The sequence below is a fragment of the Seriola lalandi genome, unplaced genomic scaffold (assembly GCF_002814215.2).
Source record: "Seriola lalandi dorsalis isolate HSWRI2012SDOR001 ecotype SW California unplaced genomic scaffold, Sedor1 jcf7180002054470, whole genome shotgun sequence".
NCBI lineage: Eukaryota > Metazoa > Chordata > Actinopteri > Carangiformes > Carangidae > Seriola > Seriola lalandi.
In genome coordinates, this window is record NW_019525023.1 from 1,427,676 (window position 1) to 1,447,756 (window position 20,081).

The following is a 20,081-nucleotide window of genomic DNA, read 5'->3' on the forward strand; positions in this document are numbered from 1 at the left end:
CTTTTCAAGCTGTAACTCCTTTAGCATCAAAACCACAGTCAAAAATGTAAAATCTGTTTTAGTGTGCATGCTGGCATTTATAAGCCACTGGGATCTTTTTGGTTTGAAGTATAAAAAACTACTGTAACAATGAGGCAACACTTGCTTTGTACGGGGTTGCACTAAAAGAAAAAGAGCCCACTGCAGCACAACAGTACAATTCAGTGTATTTGATACGTGATTAAAAGGGAAAACGTTACAATGCTAGAAAATCAAACAGCAGTAAACACCTTCAAAGAAACAGGTCAAATAATGTTTTGCTCTTCTAATGAAGAAATCCATTTAACAAAACATTATACAACATAAATTCATGCTGTTTGTCGCAGTAAATTGGATTCACAAGCAACACTGTAAGTAATCAGTTGTGAGATCGTAAATGACTTGCAGGATTGCTCTGATAATTGCATTACAAAAAACAACAAAAAAACTAAAGTATCAGTGATTTTGCTCGGTGGCGTTTTAACTTCCTGCCCTGTGAGCCAAATTACACCACCAAGTGGTCTAAATGCACTAATTGTTTTTCCCTTTTAAATCATTGTTTCCCCTGTTTCAACATGATTATCTGATCTTTTCAGGAGAGCTAAAGCTCATTACCACTCAGCTTCCCCAACAGCTTTAGAGAACACGTAGTCCCTCCCTGCGTAACACATCACTCCGTCTTTCAAATGAAACTTCCAGCGGTTCTTACTGCGGTGAATCTGCAATAAAGAACATTTTACAATATTAACAGTCAGCATTCAGCACTGGGCTTTATTAAGAGGTAAATAATGGCGAGTTTAGAGCTGAAATGTTCTTACTTTGTCGTACTGGCAAACGATAACATTGTCGGTGTCAAAAAGATCGGGGATGTCCTGCTCAATCACATCATCACCTGAATTCAAAGGATCCTTATCAACACAAAGTGTGTTATGGGAAAACAAGCCGTTAAAACGTGCAATCAAAGAAATGCTGTTGGAAAAAAAATCTGTGCTGTCTGCCTCTAAAGCGTGACACTCCAGAGCTTCTTCAGTGTTAAAAAAAAACTAAAACATCAGAATCTCTCTCTCACCTCTTCCTCTACATTACCGAGTTCATCTGCTCCCTCACTGTCGCTGCTGGAGGAGATGCTGTTGCCGTCACTGCTTCCATCTCCTTCCTGCAGGGCCTTTATGGCCTCTGCGTTGATTATACCCAGATAGTCGTTCTCTTCCAGGGGAACTCCATTTTCCTCCTCGATGTCAGAGTTGTCTGCAGGACCATCCAGCTGAACAATGTCCGACAGTTCACTGTAGCAGTAGCCCTGGTCCATAGCAGGAACGGCAAGAAGAAACATAACGGTTATGTGTAAGATGACAGCACAGCAGTCTGTGTGTCATGTTGAGAACTTCGTAGTCAAAAATACTTTAATGGGACAAAGTTTGATTACATGAATGCTAATTTTTATCACAAATGGAAACATCCATTTCAGACGAATTAAAGGGGCATTTAGAGAGGGGTTTAGTACTGAACTTCTAAACATTGGGGGATACATGGAAATGTTGTCTTGACTTTTACCATAGGCTGTATGTAAAGATGGACGCAGCCTCTGTGACGTGACCCATAGGTTTCTGAAGAGTCGGTGTCTGACTCCCTGCTAATCTCAAAATAGGCAAAGAGGTGGGGTGTGCGTGGAGCCGGTTTGTGGCAAGCATACTCTCACCCACCTGTCACTCAAAGCTGCTGCACACCATCAATTATGCAGAACTTTAAGCATTAATAAAATTTAAACAGGTGAATTTTGTAAAAATTCCCTCCCAGTACTGTTGTCATGAAGGGGGGAATTAGCTGTAGAGACAGAAAAAACATTTTTTGTAACAGGCTGTAAACATGTTTATTTCTGTTGTGAAGTTGGGCATTTTAACATGGGAGTCTATGGGGATTGACTGGCTTCGACTCGTCAGCCTCAAGTGGGCATTTGAGGAAGTGTAGCTTTTGGTACTTGAGTGTTACTTCATTTTCCTGGAGGTTGCTGTTCGACTTTTACTCGCTAGTATGGGTAAAACTCCAAAAATACTGGATCCTAAACTTCCCACAATGCAAATGAATGTCTTTCCTTGTAGCCTCTCTATCTAATAAACACCCATGTCTTTTAAAACACACATTTTTTAACACTGGCTGAGCACCCCTTCAAGAGGGACATTTTAGGAAATACACAAATATGTTTTCTTGCCGCAAGTTAGGTGAAAGGATCAATACCACTTTATGTTGATCCAGTCAATATAAAGCTAGAGCAAGCCGCTGGTGATCTTAGCTTAGCATAAAGGATTAAACTAACTGACATGTTTATTAATGAGCTTTAGAGTTGCTGGAAGGCAGATTTTATTGAAATCAGACAAAGTCAGTCTTGCTGTTTCCCCATTTCCAGTCTTTATGCTAAGCTAAGCTACCCAGCTGCTGGCTCCAGCTACACATTAAGCATACAAATATGAAAGTTGTGTCGATTTTCTCATGTAACTAAGCAGGAAAGTGAATAAGTGTATTTCCCAAAATGTGTAATTATTCATTCATTCTAGTCTTTTCCTATTTCTGGTATTTGCTTAAAAAGGGAATATTCTCATTAAAATTACCCAGAGAAAAGCCACAGACTGGTCTTTAGCCTTTGCAGACACTAGTTTCCTCACCTTTTCCGCTTTCTCCCTCTCCTCCTCGATCACTTTTTTCAGGATGTCATCAATGTCTCTGGTCTTTAACTGTGCTGTCTGTGTCAAAGCCTCCTCTGTGCTGAGCTGGAAGTCTAACGCCTGACCGCTGGGTGAGGCGCTCATACTTAAGTTCACAGGTTCAGATTGTGGACTCGGCTCATTTTCTCCCAGCGTGACCTCCGGCGAGTGAGAGGGGACCCCCTGAAGCTGCGAGGTGTCAGCAGCAGCGGGAACCTGTGGCTGCTGGGGGAGGCTGTTCTCCTGACTGGGGAGTAAAGCAGTCTTTGGCTGTGGCGGCTGTGAGACAGGGGGAGCTAGGAGAGGGGGTGGCTCCACCTCCTGAGGATGAATGGTATTTGTTGGGATTGCAGCTGACTGAGGGGCAGGAGCTTTCTGTGTGGAGTGAGATACAGGTTGCTGACCTGCTGGGGCCTGAGTAACCACAACAGGAACGTTGACCTTGTAAAGTTGACCTTAGTGAGGCGAAAGAGAGGAGTGAAATGTTATTTCCAACCGACGGTCCAGGCTAAAAACAGGAACAAATGTAGGCCCATAACATGTGAAGTCATGGCGTACCGGAGGCTGTTTGTAGAGTGACTCCTGCTGGTATCTGCACAGGGTAAGCTAACCCAGCAGGGAGAGAGAAGGTAGTCATCGTCTCTGAGTTGTTCTGCAATTAAACATTACGCAAAGGAGAAATATTTTTGCTATGGCAACCATCTAGCTGAGTTTATGTGGTCACTTAATATGGTGCAATTTCAAAAACGTTTTTCAGTTTTTAATTCCACATATAGAAAATTCAAGTCTTCAGTATTTTCAAATACAATATCCAGTGAAGTTCTGATATAAAAATTCTGGTGAAAACAATACCTCACACACATCTGGGCTACGAAGCATGTAATCATCAATGAATCAGACAGGTTAGTCATATGATCCAAGTGTGTAATCTAGTTTTAAAAAATCCTTGTTCAAGTCTAAATTTTTTCCCACTTTTAGTTTGGTGTCTGCAATTTACAAATTCAATTTAAGCAACCAGATTATATTATTATTATTTTACTTTGCTTTTAGATAAGAATCTGATGAAATCTGATTTTGTCGGCTCTGAAAAATTACTTCAAATCAATATTCAAAAAAAGGAGGAGATATACTGTAAATGTAGATGATACTTGCCTTGACTGGGAAGCCGGGGATATTCTGACTTGCAGGGATCACAACTGATGCTGATGACAGAAACCAGATAACAGCAGGTGATACAAACACCTGAAGAATGGGCTTTCTTCTCTCTAAATCACTTCAGTTACATTAGTTTGTACCCTTTATGCACAAACTCGCACCAAAAATGTCTAAATCCAAAAAGGTAATCCGCTGTAACGTTGCACACACTGGTATATTTTCCTTTCATGGTGCATTTAAAGTGAACAGCTTTAAAATACTCTTAGTTTGACCATCTGCATTACTTGTCTTCGGATAAGTTAAAATGTATCTGAAGATGTTTAGTTTTGTTGGTAAGCAGTTGAGTTTTTCTAGCGGCACTGTGTTACCTGCCAGTTCTTGATCAGTCTGACTGTAGCTGGCGGGGAGCTGGAGCACAAAGTTGGATGAGTTAATGTTGTTTTTCCTGAAGTCTTCCATTGCTTTAGACTGCATCATCTTTGACTCCCAAAGCTGCACAGCAGAAGACACAGCAGTATGTCTCCCTGCTCTGGTGCATACTTCCTCAGTAGATGATCTAACTTTGCTGTAACTGACAACTTCAGTCAAGATGCTCATTAAAGTTTGTATGTAGCTTTTAAAAAAATATAAATAAATAAAAATAAAATAAAAAAGTTAAACAGGGTTATGTAGACTATGACTCACACGTCTTAAGTCGTCAAGAACGCAGTCTTCAAGCCCTTCATCCAAGAAGAGCTCCCTCATACTCTCAATCACATCATCAATTATGGACAAGTAGAGTTTGGCCTGCAGTCGGTTACAGAAAGTGTAAGTCAGAAGCTGTTGAGCTGCTTGTGAGGATTAAATGATCACAACCAGTCTGTTTATGTTTAATAAGCTACACACCAAAGTCCATTCAAACATCTGCTTTTTCTATGTTGCCGACTGATGTACAAAAAACAGAATCATATGCCAAAATATAACTGAGGACATTTTCTGAACATATCAAAGTCACTTTTCATTTCGGGTTACGTATAATCCGTCAGTAGACGGTAATTGTACTTTTGTAAGTACAATTTTTATTTTCAGAATAAGTCTCCCCACTCTGCATTTCCATCCATTTAAATAGTCCCAGATAAAATGTTACTGGCATAAAATATTTCTAGGCAGATTTATTGAAGCGCCAAACACTGACCACACTGAGTTTACATGTGGCGATATAGAAAGCCATCTTAGACATAATTAATAGCTTTCTGAATAAAATTTGGTTTGAAAACATGATGAATTAAACTGCACGGAGCTATTCCAAATAAACAGTTTGAGACTCACAATAAATAACCTATATCTGAAGAGAACTGTGCACAGTCATTAGGCTACTTCACGGCCTACACACAATTCAATAGTTTTGCTATTAGTTAGCGTGTAGCAAAACTAACTAAAAAAGCAGCGCTGCTTACCACTGGGCCTGTGTTGGTCAGCATGATTCAAGGCAGAAACAACTGTGGAAAGGTGACAATGGACTTCCATCAAATTGGACACATAACACACGAATTTAACGCTGATAAAGTCAACGTTTTGCCCGCAGCAGCTTGATAGAAAGTGCACACACAGGTGACTGTAATCAGGCTCCACAGAAAGGCGTGGCTGGAGGCGTTCACTTGTTTGGATGGAGAGTGTGTAAAAACAGCGATAGTTGGTACCGCTGCAGAGCAACTTAAATTTACCCACAGTTGAGATTTCCAATACTTTCTCATAGCAGTGAAACCTATAGAGACAAAAACACTACTAATGCTGAATATGGCTTCATGACCTTAGTGGTGGCTTATCTCAGACGTGCAGTTTCAGAGTAACTGTGGTTATCCAATCCCTCAAATATTCTTGTTCTGCAGAACCTTTCCATCTCTCCTTTTCTGGTTACTTTCAACAGAAAGGTTACACTGTTCCACATTTTTTCCACAGAGCTGGGAGCTCAGTACAGTTTCAGATCCCAGGAGTGCAGAATGCCAGGAGTTAAAAATATTTCACCCTTTACAAAACACTTCATTTTGAACTTGGCGTTCAATAGATTTGTAGCAACAGCAAGGAGCCGTGACCCCTGCTTCCTCCAAGCATCCGTTTGGCAATGCTGGCTCTCTTTCAACACTGTAGGTTGACTCCTCAGAGGAAGGATGAGAGTGCTACGGCTGAAAAGCAGCAACATGAGACACCTCTGTAGATACTGCAGTCGGAGAAACTAGCAGGCACTTAGCTGTCACATGACTATAAAGCAACTCTGGACTCAGATATAAGTTCTTCTTGAATTATAAGAAGATGAATTTAAAACATTATCCTTTGTAGGCTTCCTCAGAGCCATAACCACAGTCAATTTACAGCCACAAACAAAGCCCGCTGTGATGATCAACCAGAACAAACAACTTGAAAATCATCCAAAACCTGTCATAGTTAATCATACAATGTTTGAAACACAGTTAAACATGAAAGAAGTATTCCTTCATCACTGGGTAATAGTTTAATAAATTGGGTATAGGGTCAAGATCTCTCATTTCTGTGAGTTTGAAGTGCGTTATTGTGGTGTTTCAGCATGCGCAGTTTCTCCAGGTTTGTGTGACCACAAACAAAAGCTTTGTGTGGGAGATGTCATCCAGAGATTTTTATGCATTCTGACACTGCAGTGTTGCTTTCAGGGCAAAAATAACACAACGTACCATGCCTACATACCGTACGTATCAACCACATGCCAAAACACAATTATCATTAAGTGGTTTGGGACTTAGTTTAACGAGGTATAAACTATAAAATGTGTTTTTACTTTATCTAAAGTTTAATAGAGTGTGTACAATAGAGCACGATACTTTATTTCAGTCTTAACAACATATGTGAAAAGGTACCAGTCACTCAGGTTTAATTCAATTTTTACTCATGATGTACATAATATCCAGCTTAAGCCAGGTACCTCATACATACAAATCATCATTTAGGGCCTTGTTCACTACAAAGCTTCACCACTCTATTTTTTTCATTCAACCTACTCACAACCCAGAGGCAGAAAGATCACATAATAAAGATTTGATTTGTTTAAATAACAATACAGTCCTCCAGAATACAACCTCGGTAGAAAGTAAAAGGTCAGCTCGAGGTAAGCAACCAAAGTAATGAGTTGTATAAATGTGAAAAAACATTAGAAAATTAATATCTCACTTTATATAAGAGTATTAACACCCTATGTTGCGCAGTCATTTCTTTTACAAGGAAAGGTTTGTGTAAAGCTGCTACTATATTACAACTTCAAAAACCACTCCAAGCATTGGACATACTGTATTAGGCTGCAGTCAATCAGTCATATAACCGCTACTGCTGTTTCACTTTGTAAGTGCACTGTGTCTGTATTTGGCAGAAGGCAAGACAGTTACCGTTCAAAATATTAACGTTTTAACATTGTTTTGTCTGACACTTACTGATGTCACCTACCTACTGAGATTCTTAGAGCACAATATAAAACAAACAAAACAGTAATGCCACTGCCAAATAACATTTAATTTAAATGTGGAGGAGTCGTACCTAAGTGAGTCAATTTGGAAATATGTGAAGTTTAAAAATCGCAGGGCAACAACAGGGTCTGATGCTAAACATCTACTGATAATTAGTTTTCCTCAAACACAGTGAATGTTGCTCATTACTTAAGCTGTTTATCTCATGCAGCCTGTCTGGCGTACGTTTATTAAAGCTGCCAATCATTCTGGAGGGCAGTGCAGATGATGCAAATGCAAGCTTATATACAATACTCATATAAACTGTAATCTTACAATTAATAAATCTATTAAATGTAAAGTGCTAGGCAAAAAGACCATGTTAATTTTTTTGATTAGGTCTAGAATAATTCAGTCTCAGTTAAAGGATATAAAATCGGTTACCAGGCTATGTGTTATTAGATGAATTTGACACCGGATATATAAGCAGAAAAGTCCCTCGTCACCCTTGTTTTTGTTCATTTTCTCTCATCCATTTTCACTACTAAGAAGATTTTGGCAAATGTCTTGGACCAAAGAGGATAAGGTCCTCCTTAATCATCACTGTGTCATACAGCCGGACTGCCTCTGTGATTCCGTTTCAATCCATTTCTTCTCCACTTCCACCTAAAAAAAACACAACATTAGGTTACATGCACTAATAAATGAAGGTGTTTCCTCCATCTACATTAAAGCTTGTGCATGCATTGAGCACAATACTGTTATTGATGAAACATCTTACCTGACAATGATAGCGTGTCCAACTGGTCAAATGTTTCTGCGGCTGGATGTCGTTCGTGGTGCCCAGTGACTTCACCCTGGTCTGCGACACAACTGCGCCCATTATTTCACATTCCATCGTGACAAAAGGGTACCAGTCATTTGGGATCTCCTGATCAGATCCCAGCTCTAGCTTGCAGGAAAATGAATGGGGATGATCCACTGCTACAAAAAGAGAAAACAATGGTCACTTGTAGTTAGAGTGTTACTCTACTGAGTAGCAAACATACTGTGCACATGCACAAGAAGCCAAGCCAAAGAAGCTAATGAGAGCATGATATGTAAATGTGTTTACCTGTATTTTTCGCTGGCAGTCTGTCGATCCTCCACACGACGGCTGAATACACATTCTCATATTTGACAGTGCCAATTGACACCTGCATGACAGGCTGTGAATCTGCATTTCCGACAGAGCCCAAGCAGGCATTTCTGTTCATACGGGCCTTCAGTGACCTCTGTCGCAGCAAGGCCACTGTCTGTGTCACTTTGACCCAGTCGCCTGGCACCGGCACACGGATCACTACATTCTCACACAATGGGTGCCTGTCAGACCCCCCCATGGAGGAAAGGAAGGTGGCTGACATGTTAAGAAAGGTCTGCAGCTCCACATAGGCACCTTGAACTGTGACCACAGCTTTGATTGAGAAAGGAATATCTGTGCAAGCCAGACTTGTTGTCTTGTACCGCATCAGCTCTACCCTGCAGGCGTCAGGAGGAGAGAACTTAATCAGCCGGGACCTCTGAAACTCTGTCTCATTCACACATTTGTGAAAATGGCAGTCAGCAATCTCCATCCAGAGTTCACTGCCCTCCTCGGACCCGTAGCTGGAGTCGAAGCGCAGCAGCCCGAGATCATTTAGGGCAAGAAAACAATCCCCTAGTCCGTTCAGAAAAGCCAGACAGTGAATCTGGGTGAAAGCTGTCCGCTCCACGACTCCTCCAGACTTATCCAGTTGTACCCAGATATGATCAGTGATCTGCAGCGACAGCTCCTGCTCCTCATAGTGCCGCCTCTGCTGATGGGGCATACACAGTTTGAAGATTTCCTCTTCCATGGATACTACTAAGTCCTCCATGTCGTCATGCACTGTGGAGCCAAACTTGAGCAGCTGGTCTACCTCTGCATCATGACTAACCTCCAACTTTGGGTGATAGCGTTTCTTCTCAATGTAGGAGAAGTGTTCCACCTTGACTGCGAGGACCTTGCGAGGCTCTCCGTAGCTTTCCAGTTTAAGATCCGAGAGCCGACATTGAGGGAGAAGCTGGAACTCCTTGAACGGCTTCTCCAGCCCTTTCTCGTAGTACATCTGCAGCACACCTCCCGGCAACAAGCGGAGGTAGATCGGCCCCCACTGTCGAGAAGACATGCGGTTCTTTTTTTCAGGAATCCTGAGCATGACAGGCCAGCCGTCTCTCTTCTGGCTACGAAACAGACCCCGAGGAACGAACTGAGTTGAATCTTCACTTAGCACTTCATTTTTGCAACTTTGCTGCCTCTCCCCATCTTTTTCTGTCTCCACTTCAGGGTCTGTTTCTGTTCGTAGGCCTTCCAACCTGTGGCAAACGTAGGAGAAGGAGCTCTGGAGATGGTCACGTGGAGGTTCACTGCCGTCTTTGGTCCGAATAAAGAAACGTGGTAGGCTGTTGTCACATTCTGAGTCTGAGGAGGAGCTGCCCACATCTGCGCTGTGTCTAGATCCATCCCAGAAGGGGTTATAGTGTCCTGAGTTCCCCTGGAAAGAAGGGAAAGGGCTTGGTCCATCTGAGGTTTGATTCAAGGCCTCTGGTGCAGGAGAGGGAGCAGAAGTGGTCGATGTGCTGGACAAACTCTGGAAGAAGTCGTTCTTTTCCCACGTGTTGGAATGAAATGGGGATGCGCTGCTAGGACCCCCACTAACAGGAGTGCAAAAAGGTGTGTTACATGGTACACAGGAACTTCCCCTAAGGCTTGAGTGGCTTTGAGGGGATTCCAAGGAACGACTGAAGCTCCAGGAAGTATCTCTGATTGGAGGAAGCACTAATTTCAGACCATTGGGACGCGGTACCGATGCTTTGATAAGCCCTGGTGACTGTAGAGGCTTCTGAGGTGATGAGAGGGGTGTGTTGTCATCTTCAAATGTGACCCAGTTTGAGTGATTAGTAGAACACATGGCTGCAGATGAATGATGTCCAGTCCAAAAAACAGTTCCTCCTCTTTTGGATTAATTGTCCCCCACTTCAGACCCTCTCCTCTGCAAGAGAACACATTAGAAGAATTAGAAAACAATTAAATAACTAAAGATATTCCAGAGATGACACATTTTGAACAGATCAGCTCTCAATCTGAAAGTAGGAATGAGTCCACTTATCCTTGGGGACATAAATAAAACATATTTCCTTAATGTCCTCCATTAAAGCTTAATGAAAGGCTGACCTTGACAACCTGGAACAAGTTCATATCTGTTAACACCACAATTAACTGAGGTTCATTTGATGTAAAAGGTGAAGTAAGCGTTCTGCAGTTCAGAGACACAGCAGGAGAGTTTCTCTCAGTGACACCACAAATTAGATCTTTTGTTAATATTTTAGTTTTTGACTAAAATATCTTTCATGGTGATAGAGGGCTCCTGGGAATTCTTAAACATTCAGATTTTGATTTTGCTGCAGTTATTTAATACAGTGATTTGTTCTGTCAGGTTGAAGCGAGGAGTATCACTCTTGATATCTTGATACATGGTTAGGCTGATAAAGCAGTAGCGAGATGCACTACAAAATCTATTCTTCTATTCAAACTTTGAAAAACAAGGATTAGTAAGGACAACTCTCTAGAGAGTTGGTAATCTAAACCAAATCCACATAACAGTTGAAAAATCTGGAAAATTGACACTGGGGTTTCTCTCAGGATTGTGATGAAGGTTTTCAGAAACTTCTACTGGAACAGAGGAGTATTTAAAAAAGCAGGGGGGATCAAGAAAAAAGGTTTAGGGAGAAGGAAATGTTGCTGTTTTCAAAAGGAGTTAAAGTTCAGAAGTTTTGGACGTTCAAAGGTTTTGTAATGCAAATTGATGAGGTAAAGTGTAGTATTTTAGACATACTGTGCTTTGAAATGAGCAAAGTCTAAATATTTCATAGCAAGCCTGCTCTAAAATGCGTGTGAGAAGTTCGCCATGGCGGCAAAGATCCTGCCTCATTAAGCAGCATGAAGTCAGCTGTGAGAAGCAGGTATAATGTGGCACAGCAGCTGGTGCTGCATGAAGCTTCTGAAAAGGAACAAAGCTGGTAATGGGTAAAGCAGCTCTGGAAAATGAATGTTTCATCCCATCTGATATTAGATCTACAGAATATGTTTCAATGTAGGTATTAAATGTTGAAAAAGTGTGGGAATATTACTTGAGCAAAAAGTAAACTACTAAAATAGTAATCTATGTACAAACTCATAGTTAATTTTCCAGCTACTCAATCGCAATCTGTCTTTTGACGTGCTGGCTGCTCTGCTCTCACCAATATCCGGCTCTGAGGGCACAGAGAAGCCACTTTCAAAATACTGAAGCCTCATATCCCCATAAAAATCTTGAAAAACATAATTGAAAGCAGAAAGCCTCAATTATAGCCTCGCTCCTCCCTTCAAGATCACAGCCATGACTTGCATGAAGGAGACATCCAGTGGCAAGTTCCTCTAAGCTATAAATAAACAGGGAAGTGGGGGCTCTGGTTCAGTAGTGGATTGACAAGTCTTCAGTCAAACACTGAAGAACATCTTTCTAATGAGAGGATGTTTGCAGGGGCACACAGACATTTCCACAAGTTCATCCCTTCCTCTCCGACTTATAGAAGCTTTGGTTCAAAGAGACGGGCACAGAGAAGGATGAGTTCTCCACGGGGGTTACTGACAGTCTTTCAGACTCATTTCCAGTCTGTCGTCTCTCCCCGGGCTCTCTAGCAGGCAGTACAGAAATGAGACTGCTGCTAAATCTACAGAGGACAAAAGAATACATTCCACACATTCCTCTGGGACAAGCAGCTTTGCACACAGGAAATACCAGCCTGCTATATCCGTGTGAACTGACAACAAATATTATCTTAATGTCAATTTACCACATTTCAAAAACGCACTAGATTTACAGGTCATACCTTCTGCTTCGTCTGGTTATTTATCACTGCCAAAATTGACAAGGAAGGAGCCTGGGAATTAGGATGTGCTTATTATAGTATTTAGGTACTGTATAAACAAGAAGCCTGAAGAATTAACTAATTAATCTTACAAATATTGTGCAAGTAAGTTCCCGGTTTCATTGCAGATCTGCAACAGAGGCAAAGAGTAGGCTAATCCCATGCAGTACCTCAGGTTTATCATCGCTGATTATTACTATACTTAAACAAATTACTACACTTGCTAAACCCGGGGAAGGAAAAATACCATTCACGCCTCATGGACAAACGCTTAAAGTCTGAAGTCACTTAATCATAACTATTGGGTCAAACTGCGTCATAATATGTTGCCAAATAACAGCATTTGTCGGCTTTAGAAGAGGCCAGTCAGCACTTTGATATGGCAGCCCACGAAAACTGCACTGTGAATGAGTCTAGTGGGAGATCATGAGAACTTATTACAAACATAGAGAAACTGCAATCCACAAAGAGGAACAGCAATCACGAGCTGAAACCATCTCATCAGGATATGAGAAAAACAAATTATATTATTTTAATATGACCTTGACAGATTAATGGACCAATTTCTTTTTTTGGGGGGGTGGGGGTGGGGGGTGTCATTCACTGACAAATGGTGACTGAAAGAAAACTATTGTGGTTTAAGAATAAAACTGCTGAATTAAAAGAAAAACAATTTGAACTTTAACTCAGAAGACAGATGCTTCCTGAAGAAGCGAGATAAGTTCCTGTTGGATTCTCTGGATATTTACTGTACACACACACACTATTGAGTACATTATTTATATACTTCTCCAAGGCAAGCAAAAACAAGACATTTTCTCAGTTTAATTTGACTGGAGAGTACTACTGTTGTGACCACAATGACTGTGTAATCTAGTGCAGAGCTGAAAATGGGATGACCCATTTCCAGTGGCACTGCCTGCAAAGTGAGCTCTGTCCTCCAGTCAAGCAAAGCAGAGGAGGTGCCGCTCCGGTTTTGTTTTGATTCCTCACACCTTGAACAAACGGAATAAATCAATGTTATGTTAGGTATATGCTGTTATTACAGGGTTCACTGCATTTATTATAGAGATTTGTTCCACTTCAGAAAAGCAAGACTAGAGGAAAAAAAACATGAGCAGGAATGAATGGGGGATGTTTGTGTCAGTAGCTCAATCAAGCACTTACTGTGCTTTTCCACTGTTGCACTGCAGTTTTCTCAAGTAGTAGTGATTCATTTTGATCCCATTCATTTAGGGACAAACTAATAATAAACTTCACATGTATTTTATAGTACTCCTACAGTGCCACTTTAACTTTTGAGACAAGTACAAACACAAAAGTGGAAAAGTTGCTCAATTCAAAACACTCAGGGGGTTTTACTGGTACAGCCTTACTAACTCCGTCTGCTAGCTTTTGGTTGCTAAAAGTTAGCTAATGTTAACAAACTTTAGCTAGATATTGCTTTATAGCTGACATTACTGAGCCAGTTTGCTGACTCTCCTCCACCCTTGCTATTGTTACACTACGTTGTATCACTTACCATTAACCCATAACTGTCATTTGGACTAACACTGTTCAACAAACATTACATTTTGAAAGTTATGACATTATCAATGTTGAAAACAGACTAAAAAAACTGTTGTTTCGTGCCAAACTCAGTTAAGAAAAGGGACACATTTGCATTTTTTCACAGGTAGCACATGAAAATATCCATATATAAAGTTGCATTTCCAATAAATGTCTACATGTGCAAATAAAGAGCATCCCTCTTAATGAACCACATCTTGATTCACTGTGGCACTATTGTTAGGACGCATTCTTGCAGCATGGGGTCACAAACACACGAGTTACCGGTAAACAACATAATTTTTTTGCCGCCCATGGCAACTGGAGAAAGAAAACAGTACCAGCGTGCTGTCATCCACAACAGAGCCAGGCCCATGTCCCGGACACGGAGGCCCGCTTCTGGGATCACTTCTACGCCATTGTTTTGATGTGAAGTCTGAGTAAAGTTGTCACCCAGCGTTGCTTTAGTCGTACTCTACTTTGCACACGTTTCAGGGAGCACAACATGCGCCATTCAGTCACAACCGAGCCACGACTGACAACAGACTGAGTCAACATTTAACAAAAAGAGTTCTTAGATGGTTTCTAATGTGAGCTGAACTATCGCGGCTCACTTAAAAACAGACGCGAGTGCAACCAAAAGAAAGTAGTACTCACAAACTCACAGTGGTGGTTCACTAATTCAGGTCATGGCCTCTGTTTGATGGACGCGTCTGAACTCTGATGTCGACCGGTTTTGCTCAAAATGGCAGAGTGTAAATCCTGGGAGTTTTAACAGCGCTGCGATTCCCCTCCCGAGTTCAGACAGACTGTCCTCCAACGGGACACGGCAGGAATGAACAGAGCGGTGCTGCGTTCATGACTACAGGAAATGTCTCTATCGCGATATGCGCGCGCACATCACAACTAGTAGCGTAAACACACAAGCACACACCTTTGAGGTAAATAATTAAAATAATAGGCCTGTTGTTTATATTCCCATGGTTGGAAATAAGGGAAATACACATGCGTTGATTTAAAGTTCCCGAGTTTTCAAATATGAATGCTCTTATGCTGAATTTAGTTAATTTCAGACTTCATGTTTTGTATGGTATCTATCAAAAACTACAATTGTGAACATTACATGTAATACAAACTATATCCAGTTTTCAGTTACATCTTAGGCCTAATGGCAGAGCTGCAAGTCCACAGATTTGGAAAAGCATGGATGTGAATAAAGGGTGGATCACAGTACCTCCAATAAAACATGAAGCAGGCTATATGGCTCATGAAGATTAAAATGTGTTTTACAGGAACCACTAGATTGTCCCTTTATTATATTGACTTAAGTTGTACAAAACTACTTAAAACTTTTTCTTAACTTGAGAAGTATATAACAATATACTATTTATTTTGGTGGGCCACTGTTCCACCACCCTGCTTGTTATGCATATGGATATATATGAATTTTTTGGCCACTGTTCCTCTGCTTCCTGGATTTAAGAAAAATGAAAAATTTTCAAGGTTTATTTTTCGTTATTCCTGGCCATAAGCTCTTGAATTAACAAACAAGTGATGGTTATTATACTTTAACTACTTTGACCTCTGGAGTACCAAGAGTTCATGAAAGCAACACAAATTCAACTAAAATGACACAACATGTTTTTCCTTCCAAAACAAGGTGACGGCATCAAACAGTAATCTTCCAGTTCTCATATGTCCAGTTTAATGGAGCTGCCTCATTCCCAGTGGTTAGGGTGTGTTACAGGCTGTTATAAAAAATAAAAAAAAAAGTTATAGGCAATTTAAAATCCCAGTCTCCTCCAACTCACAGAAATGCAGCACTAAAAGTTTAAGGATCATTACGGACCAGATTTAAGTGTTGAGCAAGCTCTTTATTTTGTTTCACATATTTATATGTGCTTTTGTACAGGTTACACTGTGAGAATACAAGTATTTTTTTTATCAGTTCAGGGGGCGTTGGCAAATCCTTGTGATCAAAGGTTTGCTGGCAGGTGTATACTGGAAAACAGGATGTTTAAATGCTCACAATCACTTCTAGGCTTTTCTTTCAGTTATTCGTGTCACTACTAGCCAGAGAGGTTCTATTTTACTGTAAACTTTAACTGTGCTCTGCCATGACTAATGAATCAGGTTGTCTAAGCACCAGTTACAGTATGTGCCAACCCCTCTATGACATCTCCCAGGAATCTGGTCTTATACGAGACACAAAAAAACTAGCTGCAGATTCAGTTTTCCAAATTTTGTGGAAAATAAAGATTTGAAACCTCTAAATAAATGCCTTTTTGTATATATATATATTTTTTTTTAGAAATTATATAGTACAATTACATCATGATTTGAAATGAGTGTATATTCATATTAACCCTTTTTATCCATACATATTACAACAAGAATTTAGAGACTTGTGTGCCACACAAGTGCACATCCACAATTACTTTGGTGATAAAAAGGACTTGTTACAGAGTAACTTCACAGAGACAGACTGACACCATTCTACGAGCTCCGACTTGTCCATCCTACCCTTTTTGTCTTGGCGAACACAGTTAATCAGTGCTTCAAGGCAGATTTCTTTTCCTTTCTTTTCTCCACTCCCAGAGGATTGAAAATTTTCCAAAATGAGGAATGAATTCAAGTGTGTCTTTGTTAGTTGTTCATTCAGGTTTTAAAGCCCTTCATTACAGAAGCTTGTGATATATGCATGTGTTAAAAGTGGTGTTATGCTGTATGTAGACATACAGGCCCCTTGGAACCACTTGCACAAATAATATCAAATTTGACCTAAAAAAAAACTAAAAAAAAAACTTCAAGCGTAAAACAATACACGCATGTTGTAAAGGCTGGTGCCAAAGTCACACAATGACACAACACTCTGTACACATACAGCCACACCACCATTGTTCTGTTCACCTGCTCCCACAGATAAGCAGTGAGAATGCAGCTTCATTTTCTCTCACATGTATGCTAAGCAGGAAAAGTACACACACTGATCAACAGGGTTTGGTCTTCAAGTCTTGACTTCAGTGAGTTTTACCAACTTCAACTGTCGTCAGCTGTTTATCTTCCTCTGTCCCTTTTGAGGGAAAAGTTGTTTCTCTCCCACCCAGCTTGGACCAAAAGGTCAAGCAGCAGCTTCCGCGACAGTTTCAGAAAGCATTTTTAGCAAATCATGTTAATCATTAACTGGTGCTGTGACAAGGAAAAGGGGGTAAAAAAGAAGCTTCTTCAGACAAACATGTTACAGCCTCCATGCGGTTCATTTGTACTGCCACTGTCTGTCAGGGGAGGAATCTGAGGCTCATGTAGCCATCCTGTGGTTTGGTGACAGTGGTAGTGTTGGTACCAGGACGCTGCTGGGAGGCTCCACAGTCCAGCTCATCTCTGAAGGTGCCCTTTGTGATGCCAAATGGAGCCAGTGTTTTCAGGGCAGCTCTAGCGACCTTTGTTCTTTTTGGCATTCCCCTAAAGGAAACAAAAAAACATACGTCTCAGTTCAACAAAAATTTATATCAAGTCATGTCCAGGATTGGTACAAAATTAAAAGCACCAAGTTGCATTTAAGTGCAGTAAGCTGAGACAGCTCAGATTCGATTTGCATTCTATTTCAAAATCTGCAAACGTGCTGAGGCTGGTTTCTGGCCTTCAATAGGAAATCATCACCTTAAGATCACCAGACGTGTTCTGTCCTGCAACTTCCCAACATGCAGTCAAGTGTGCGCATACATGCAGGAACATGTGCGCTTAAAACAAGTCTCTGCACTTCTGTGGCTTCAACTTTATGACTTTTTCAGATGGTTCCAGCAGGTGCTTTTCTCATCAGACCCAGCAGCAACCACAACACCACAGATGACCTCCAGGTTCACCTCATAACTGACAGAAACTTTACAATGTCACATTTCACTGCCAGGCCAGAATTGATTCTTCACACTCCCCGAAGCCAGTCGATCTTTATCACTGATGGTGAGCTTTTAGATTTATTTACATGGAGAGACTGACAGTATGACAGCTGAAAAACAAACCTGAGAGCAAGAGGGTTCAACGAAAAAAGAAAAAAAAGAGGAGACGCAACAGAAATCTGTCTCAAGTCTTGTACCTTGCTGCCAAGTTTAAGCGTGTCGATTTCCTCTCTCTGCTTGCTCAAAGTCTCATTCATGCTACACAGGTGGTCGCTCATCATGCTGAGCTGGTCCTCGTAGCTCCTCTTAGTGGTAGCCAGCTCATCCTGTATGACAAAAAAAAAAAAAAAAAAAAAAAAACACAGTTCCAATATGAGATCGGAGGAGGCTGATGTCTACACTTAGATCGGAAGAGCTCTTTGGTAAAGAGACTGCATTTTACCTGCAAACGTGTGATGTTCTGATTGGCCAGTTTGACCTCCTCACTCAGGGTCTCCCGTGATTTTTCTGCAATGGCTAATCTCTTGGCCAAAGCTCGACACTAGAAAAGTAAAAAGGAAAGTAAACAACTGCTTCCCCTGATAGGTTTAATGTATGTCTATCACAGTTCTAAAATCTGTTTCAAAAGCTGCAACAAAGGGAGATATTTCCTTGAGCAATTTTAGGACAACATTAAAAGGTAAATACACACTTTGAAATATCTGAGATACTGTATTCCTGTTGCTACTTCTGTTTCAGTTTCTATCCTCTGTAGCAAATTTAAGAAGCAGACAAAAAATGGTTACGGTATGATTATAGGAAGAAATACTGGAGGGAACTATGCAAGTGACTGTTCTGTGCTAAATGTATTTGGCCGTCTAGTCGCGGTCAGAAGAGTTTCCATATCTGTTCCCAGATGACATGTTAGAGAGGCTGTGTGCTATGAAAAAGGTTTTTGCTGTAAGACAGTTAGTGAGATAAACATTCTAGTAAGGGTTTCACCTCAGAGTGAAAGTGCACAGCTTTGCTGTCTGAAATCTGGAGCTGGGTGGTGAGTTCTCCTACTCTGGTCATGTAGTGAGTCTTTATCAGCTGCTCCCTAGACTCCTCGTCTCCCACCTGAAGACACAGACACAACATCCAGCTAGATAAGATTTTCCTCTCATTCTGCGAGGCATTATAATTTCAAATGTTTTTAAAAAATATATTTTTAACTCTTTTTTTAAATATGCCAATTGGTTAAGTCTATGGCAACTCACATGTTCAACTGTAGGTGTGGTGCACAACATGCCAACCTGGAAACAACAATACAGATCAGAGAAACATGTCAGAGAGTGAATCATAGAACAGATGTTATAAAATCCACTTCAAGCACAGACAGGCCTCCAATACTACTAGGTAAAGCTAGCCATACAAAAGATAACAACAATAAAACCTAATACGCAAGTTGTACAGAGACTAATGAGACAAACAGCCCTGGGTTGTGACTACGTTGTGGACTCTGTACTGACTTGCAGAAACAACAATATTCTTCTATTCTGCCTCATCAGCACATTGGAAGTCTGTGTTTTATCAAGCAAAAACTTATTAAGCAGGGGAGCTACAAGAAAAGAATGATAATACTCCTTTTGTTGAGGCAAATCAGACACCGGTGCTATGGGCTAAAATTTTTCTCTGCAAGCAAAAAACAAACAGCAGCCAGTAGAGTGACTGTACCAAGCTGGTGCACAAAGTAGTCTCTTTCCCTGCAGTTTTCTGCTCTGCGTCCGCTTCCTCATGGTTCTGTGCGAGTGTGCCGGCTGCAGCTGTTTGCAAGCTCGGACTTCCCCCTAGAGCTGCCGCAAGCTGCGCTTCCAGGTCCGCAATGCGCTGGTTCTCCTTTTCCAACCGCACCTTCCCCAGCTGGGCCTCCAGGAGCCAGTGCTCCTTCTCCTGCTCCAGCCGAGCGATCTTCTCCTGGCTCTGCTGCACCTGCGGGAGGCCAGTGGGGAGAGGAGAGGAGTGGACAGTGAGCTTATGGGAAGAGGGCTGAGCAGAGGTTGGAAGATGAAAGGGCAACAGTGTTTAGGAAGAAATGGGGAAACTATATGACAAAGAACAAAAATATTTCACAAGCTTAATCTGAAAAATAATTTACGGGCCAATATGAAAGATGGGTATGATTCTGCTATCCCAGGCTCTTTAGATTGTTCCAAAACCTGGAGGCTCAAATGGCAAAAGCCCAATAAGCTTGACCTTTATAGATCCATTTTATGACTTTGTACTTATAACAGTAAACTTGGTGCTGAAATGACAAACTTAAAAAGGTTAATATGGACCAAAGGACACAATTAAAAAAAAAAAAAAAAAAAAAAAAAAAAAAACTTTTCATC

At 41.0% G+C, this 20,081-nt stretch overlaps 3 protein-coding genes across 5 annotated transcripts in view; all 3 read right to left on the reverse strand.

Moving 5' to 3' along the window:
• Window positions 1-189: 189 nt before the first annotated feature.
• On the reverse strand, window positions 190-6,536 carry gtf2a1l (general transcription factor IIA, 1-like). The gene is made up of 9 exons (XM_087175441.1): window positions 5,309-6,536; window positions 4,557-4,658; window positions 4,241-4,364; window positions 3,876-3,919; window positions 3,276-3,369; window positions 2,679-3,172; window positions 1,088-1,318; window positions 837-926; window positions 190-737 (listed from the first exon to the last, which is right to left on the reverse strand). Exons 1-9 carry the CDS (start codon window positions 5,330-5,332, stop codon window positions 630-632), a joined length of 1,311 nt encoding a protein of 436 aa, XP_087031567.1. The 5' UTR covers window positions 5,333-6,536; the 3' UTR covers window positions 190-629.
• A 210-nt stretch (window positions 6,537-6,746) lies between these two features.
• ston1 (stonin 1) lies at window positions 6,747-14,655 on the reverse strand. Of its 2 annotated transcripts, none has more exons than XM_023411774.2 (4): window positions 14,500-14,655; window positions 8,433-10,368; window positions 8,100-8,302; window positions 6,747-7,984 (listed from the first exon to the last, which is right to left on the reverse strand). In XM_023411774.2, exons 2-4 carry the CDS (start codon window positions 10,285-10,287, stop codon window positions 7,919-7,921), a joined length of 2,124 nt encoding a protein of 707 aa, XP_023267542.1. In that variant the 5' UTR covers window positions 10,288-10,368; window positions 14,500-14,655; the 3' UTR covers window positions 6,747-7,918. The 2 variants fall into 2 exon arrangements, with proteins under 2 accessions (XP_023267542.1, XP_023267541.1); XM_023411773.2 differs by having other exon boundaries at window positions 14,492-14,655.
• Window positions 14,656-15,687: 1,032 nt separating this feature from the next.
• Window positions 15,688-20,081, reverse strand: part of ppp1r21 (protein phosphatase 1, regulatory subunit 21) — a 12,293-nt gene continuing 7,899 nt past the window's right edge. For both annotated transcript variants that reach the window (XM_023411725.2, XM_023411724.2), the window contains exons 17-22: window positions 19,426-19,680; window positions 18,969-19,004; window positions 18,712-18,828; window positions 18,173-18,271; window positions 17,928-18,056; window positions 15,688-17,296 (exon numbers count right to left, since the gene is read on the reverse strand). In XM_023411725.2, the coding sequence (XP_023267493.1) occupies window positions 17,267-17,296; window positions 17,928-18,056; window positions 18,173-18,271; window positions 18,712-18,828; window positions 18,969-19,004; window positions 19,426-19,680 (666 nt within the window). In that variant the 3' untranslated portion in view covers window positions 15,688-17,266. The remainder of the gene's footprint in view (window positions 17,297-17,927; window positions 18,057-18,172; window positions 18,272-18,711; window positions 18,829-18,968; window positions 19,005-19,425; window positions 19,681-20,081) is intronic.

What these genes read in the sequence shown, in the direction of transcription:
- gtf2a1l (XM_087175441.1), bottom strand. Translation starts at nt 5,332, where the DNA reads ATGCTGACCAACACAGGCCCAGTG. An exon ending in AGAATATCCCCGGCTTCCCA is followed by an intron (nt 3,370 to 3,875) that starts GTCAAGGCAAGT and finishes GTTTAATTGCAG; the next exon opens with AACAACTCAGAGACGATGAC. An exon ending in TCGTTTGCCAGTACGACAAA is followed by an intron (nt 738 to 836) that starts GTAAGAACATTT and finishes TCTTTATTGCAG; the next exon opens with ATTCACCGCAGTAAGAACCG.
- ston1 (XM_023411774.2), bottom strand. Translation starts at nt 10,287, where the DNA reads ATGTGTTCTACTAATCACTCAAACTGGGTCACATTTGAAGATGACAAC. An exon ending in ACTGCCAGCGAAAAATACAG is followed by an intron (nt 8,303 to 8,432) that starts GTAAACACATTT and finishes CTCTTTTTGTAG; the next exon opens with CAGTGGATCATCCCCATTCA. An exon ending in GGACACGCTATCATTGTCAG is followed by an intron (nt 7,985 to 8,099) that starts GTAAGATGTTTC and finishes TGTTTTTTTTAG; the next exon opens with GTGGAAGTGGAGAAGAAATG.